This window comes from Glycine max, chromosome 2 (genome assembly GCF_000004515.6).
Source record: "Glycine max cultivar Williams 82 chromosome 2, Glycine_max_v4.0, whole genome shotgun sequence".
Taxonomy (NCBI): Eukaryota; Viridiplantae; Streptophyta; class Magnoliopsida; order Fabales; family Fabaceae; genus Glycine; species Glycine max.
Genome location: NC_016089.4, coordinates 30,002,851 through 30,008,562, shown reverse-complemented (window position 1 = coordinate 30,008,562; position 5,712 = coordinate 30,002,851). Strand labels below are relative to the sequence as shown.

Here is a 5,712-nt window from a genome sequence, read left to right as displayed (position 1 = left end):
CATCCTAAAACTTTTTGCATGAGTGTTGTGTTAATCTAACATTTGACTTAAACTTGAAACAATGTGTGCTTCAATTTCGTTATGCTGGCTGTAAAATCGGATATCAAAATGCATAATTTAGACAACATCAATGTAAAAAGAAGAATTAAAAAATTAAAGATGCTTCATTAATGATGTGCTTTTACAATAATAAGAATTAAAGAATTAAACATCAATGTAAAAAGAAGAATTAAAGAATTAAATATGCTTCATTAATGATGTGATTTTACAATAATAAGAATTAAAGAATTACTACCTGATGTCATTAATTCTATTTTGCACTTCATTATTTGTGTCAAAGATATATAATTATGCATATTTAGGTTCTTTTCCAGGCATTGGTAATAGACTGCCTATCCTGTGACATGGTTGGCCTTGAATTCTAATTGTAGAAGGTCCCCTTGAATCATTAATTGATTTGTCTAGCTTAATACGAGCAGAAGTAAAGGCAAACATCATGTTATATGTTCGTATATGTTGTCGGTAATTTTTACTATCAGCTACATTATGATCAAACAAAAGTTGCTGGAGATGATTGGGGGAATTTTGTGGTAATGGAAGTTCAACTTTACCATCTCCGCAACATAAGTTGAACCTTGGGTTTGAACTATTCTTATGTTTTGATATTCTTTCATTATACCACATGTTTGCATTATAGTGTCTACATTGCATGAGTTGATCACCAAGTTCAAAATACCCTGAAATTGTTTAATGAAATACCCCAATATGATGCCAAGAATTGCTACCATTTCCAGAAGAACATGTAAATTGTTAGATGATAAATAAAAGTGCTTTTTGAAAGTTGGAGTCATAGTAGGTGAAGTGGCTAATTTTAGTAAAGGTGGCAACAAATGGTTAGAGTTAGAATTGTTACCTTCTGTGTTAATTGTAGGGTCATTAACCGAGAAGTCATAATGTACATCTCCAACAGAAGCAACAGAGTCCGATTCTGTGAAAATCATAGTTAGATATACTTATTACATGATAATCCTGAGAAAACAATTGGATTGAGAAGTTTTTTAGTAGTACCTTGTGTTGATTCAGAATTCGCATCGTCCGATGAATCACAAACAATTACTTAGAAATAGGGGTAAATCAAAGTTAGGTGCAATGTATCATCATAATTTAAATACAGTTAATAAACATATTTTGTTAGCTATACATAATTTTGATGTTTTTGGTATAATAATATACGATGGAAAAAAAGTAACATAATGAAGTCAGCAAAAAAAATTAAAATGTTGGCTGCTGAATGAAGTACATCGTAAATGTTGAATAACACATTCAAAAAAAGTAACTGAATGAAGTACATCCCAAATATTGATTGGAGGAAAAAAAACATATTGCATGTTTTAGATTGCATGCAAGTTATAGTTTGGTTGCCTTTGTAGAACTAAATTTATGTAACAAAGATCCCGATGAAGGGTCCAAAATTTTAAAAATTGTATTTAGGTAATGTTAGCTCATAATTCATTCTGAATGGAATATATAATTTCTTACTATGATCTTTTATGTTTTGTGGAGCTGGGTGTACAGTTGTGTGTACAGGGAATTGAGCCCAAGTATGGCGTTTTTGTTGCATGATACGTTTTCTCTTCATTCTGGCTTTTGTTGAATTTGACTTGTTTGTATATTCATGGTTATCCATGTTGTTGATGTCTATAGTTAATGTTGCTGGGAGTTAAAAGTTTAACAGACGATCGATGGTGGAATGGAGCAAGAGATGATAATTTGAAATTCGAAAAGTATGGAACAAAAGGTTGAAAGATAAAGGAAACGGTTGGATGGGCAACTAAAGCCACAGTTCAACATTGACGGCTAGTTAAATGGACCATACTTTTTCAGTGACATGCATGTATAGACATGGGGTTGCTGACATTGATAGAAAATCTGATATGAAAGATGTCGTGTATGGCAGGAGTAGGCCGTCAATGTAGAAACATCCACTAACTTTTTTTCCTCTATTATTTGTATGTTTTAGTTTTAATTAAACTTTATGGATATTAGAAATATTAAATTTTCCATTTTTCAAAGTTGGATTAAGTAAAATATGGCACATCAAAGAACAAATGATCATAAGAAATAAGTTAAACCGAGGTTAAAGGAAAAATGACTTTTCTCAGTTTTATTAAGTATAACAATGATAAAATGGAATGTTTTTTTTTATTGATGGGTACTCACTAAAATACAACCAACATAATAAACTTGTTAGCCAAGAGGGTGTAAAATATTAAGCAACAACCAATGTTTATACTACTCATTATACAATTAAATATTGGTTTTGTTTAACTCATAAGATCTTTGAATTTATCTACCCCATTCTGTTGCCTGTTTTTTTGGTTTTATAAATAGCTTATGATTAAACTAATAAAATACACATGGAAACGTGATTTAAAAGTCAAACAACTCAAATGATTAAAATCCAACACAATTTGGTAATAAGCTCCTATAATTTAATTGAGAGTCGATTCAAAATAGAATTTAAATTGTAGAATAGTCAGATAGAAAATGAAATGCAAAATAAGAAGTACTCTTTACATCCCACATTGACACACACATAACATATGACAATGTTTAATGAATGTTATCAGGCATACTACAATAAAAGAGGTTCCTTAGAGAGTGCACTACTACAAAAAGACAGGCTGCTCCTTAGAGAGTGTATGTACATCTTGAAAATAACCACATTCATTCAATTTTAACATGTTTCCCTAATTTGTTAGATGAAAGTTGTGCAGGTGAAATCTGAGAGCTTCTTGCTTCATCATCACATTCTTGGGATATCTGTCGCTTTGTTGGTGTTAAGGGGAGTCGAAGAAGTGGATCATGATCTGCTGTTCTAGACAGGGATTGCTGCATAAAAGATAGACCAATTACTGACTTGAATTCAAAAATTGACATTGATGAAGTTTTAAAATGCGATAGCGGCAACAAATATTAGATTGAAAAGGGGACATTATATTTTCAGCTTACAGATTCATGGTGAGGAGGATCACTAGAATCAGGGAGTGCAATATGGATCCTAGAAGATGCCTGCATGACATATACAACAATAGTTAGGCAACCCGAAAAATCAAATGAACATAGGTATAATATATTTGTATCCTAATAACAGCTGAAAGATACTTTATGAAATAGTACCTCAGCATCAGGCAGTAACTCCATTATAATGTTAATCAAACTTAAGTCACGTATCATTCCTGAACTTTGGTTGAATCTTGATTTTAAAGGCAAGCACATAACCCAGCAACTTATCAAGTGCTTCTGGTGATGCATTTAAATCGACATCACCATCCTTGCATAAAGAAAATAAGTTTGTGCATTAAATATCTTCTCTCAGGTTGGCCAGTAAGGAAAAAATGTTCATCCTTTCAAGATTCAAACTTGATTTTGATAATGTAGAGACTTATTGCTATTTTTTTAACCTATTCACTTCATCAGCTGATTGCCCAATTAAGTCAGTGCATTCACGGTCCCAGAGAAGAAATTTGGTGCTTTCCTCCTTGTGACTGACCATTACCTCAAGTCTATACCTGCCAACATCCATAATAGCGTAAAAATAAGGTGTAAGTGAAGGTAACACAAATTTTAAAAATACTCCAAATGACCTCAGCACAACTTGCTCATTATATTTGCCACATGCGCATGTGAACGAAGCAGTGTCTATATCAATTTTTTGTGACATTGGATGCAAGCCGGATAACACCATGAATGATTTTCCATAACAATTCTGGTAATGGTGCCCACGGTAACACAAACAATATCCTGGTGGAAACAACATAGTGATTGGATTGATCATCAACTGGTTGATGTGTTGAATCAATGCAAAACATAAATAAGACCAATACTTCTGTAATGTTGTTAATCTTATAAATGCTCTTTGCCTTATACTTATAAAAAAATGCATCCTTTGATGATAATTGGCTAGAACCTGAAAGTTGTGAACTGCCTTGACCACGAGGCGTTATAACTGAGTGTACCTCAATGCCTAATTCAGAAAGCCTAGACATATAGAATTAATATGAAAGGCTAGGTAAAAATAATCAAACTAAGTTAACCACATGAGAAAAATACCTGTGTTTGAATTCTTGAATTTCAGCCACCGGTTGATTAATAAGTAACTTTGAAGCCTTCAAAGAATTACTTACTGACGGTGGGTACAATCCTACAAATGCCAAAAACATGAATATAAGATGCCATTTAAGAAGCAGAAAAATGGACAAATTCCACATGAGACTATACTGTGGGCTTCTTTAATTCTAGCATGAGTCAACATAACAATTATCGGGTCGTCACTTTGACACTCATTCAAGTACTCTAAGAACTACAAGCAATAATCTTCCCACAAAGTGTAAGATAGCAATTGGTCACTACTATAAACAAATGATGGTCACAGTATTAGTATATAATAATCCAACATGGACATAAGATTCAAAAATAGGAAAATTAAATTGACCCAACCATTAATAAGATAGGACCCATAATTTTAAAATGAAAGGGAAAATTGAACAACATAACCTCAAGTCCTTCAGTTTAAAAACAACCCTTGTACTCCTTGATGAAACATGGTGGAAGACCACCTCATCAACAACACCAATAATGTCTTAAGAAAGTAGAAAAATGAAAGCTATGTTATAAAAAGATTGTTGCAATTTACGAAACAAAGTCAGTGGCTGAATTGTAGCTGAACTTACCAACCAACAGGCCAGGTTGAAAGTGGCCAGCAATGATATTGGCAAATTGAGTGAAATTGTATTTTTTAAAAGGAACATTGTCCAAATCAGTTTGTCTAACAACAGTAACACCAGTGAATACCAATTTATATGGGTGGTCACAAACTCTGTATTGACCATCATTCTTGATGACTTTAAAATTGTGCATCACATAAGTACAATTCTCTTTCAAATCCAACTTCCAAGACTTCAGTTGGTCTCGCTTACAAACCACATGAATTTGATCACCCTGATCATGGGCAAAGCATGAAACAAATTGTTAGAATGGTAAATCATGGACCAAAGACAAACACAAGGTAAAAGCATACATCAGAGTCCACTATAATCATCTCAGCTTGTTCAGACTTGTCAGGTGTTCCGACAAACCAAAGATCAGTTATCCTCACAGCAAGTTTAAGGGTTTCTTTTGATCCATTGATGCCCTTTATCTTGTTAGGAATCCGAGCCATAATTCTGCATAATTTTTTTAAAAAAATGTATAATTTGCAGCACAAAAGAGACAAATAATATGATAACAACAAACACAATGAGCATGCAAGAAAGCAACAATAATAATCGAAAAAAAAAACTAAAGCCGAGATTAAAGAACAAATGGTGAAAACATGCAAAAAAGGTACCAGAATGAAGTACATCCTAAACATTGAATAACAGATGTTTCTGTTGTGTAGAAATATGAGTCAATGTCAATAGAAACACTATTACTAAAGAAGCAAACATGCAAAATAACCAAGCAGCCAAAACTGCTTTAACTTGGAACAACAAAACCAACAAAATAACGAAGAAAAGAACATTGAATAGGGAAAGAATACCATACTAGGCAGGCAAGATCAATGTTACTACCAGAAACAAAGAAGTATTAGTTAGGAAGAAAACATGTATAACAACAAACAAAATTAAAACCTTGCCTGCTGGATGCTTCTTCGTGGGTGACCTTGCAAAT

General features: G+C 32.9%; 1 protein-coding gene across 1 annotated transcript; it reads right to left on the bottom strand.

Annotated features, from left to right (window-relative positions):
- Positions 1–2,727: 2,727 nt before the first annotated feature.
- On the bottom strand, positions 2,728–5,221 carry LOC106797516 (uncharacterized). Its single transcript, XM_014772108.1, has 7 exons — positions 5,081–5,221; positions 4,734–5,001; positions 4,114–4,204; positions 3,465–3,572; positions 3,181–3,256; positions 3,013–3,072; positions 2,728–2,892 (listed from the first exon to the last, which is right to left on the bottom strand). Exons 1-7 carry the CDS (start codon positions 5,219–5,221, stop codon positions 2,728–2,730), a joined length of 909 nt encoding a protein of 302 aa, XP_014627594.1.
- Between the last annotated feature and the right edge of the window lie 491 nt (positions 5,222–5,712).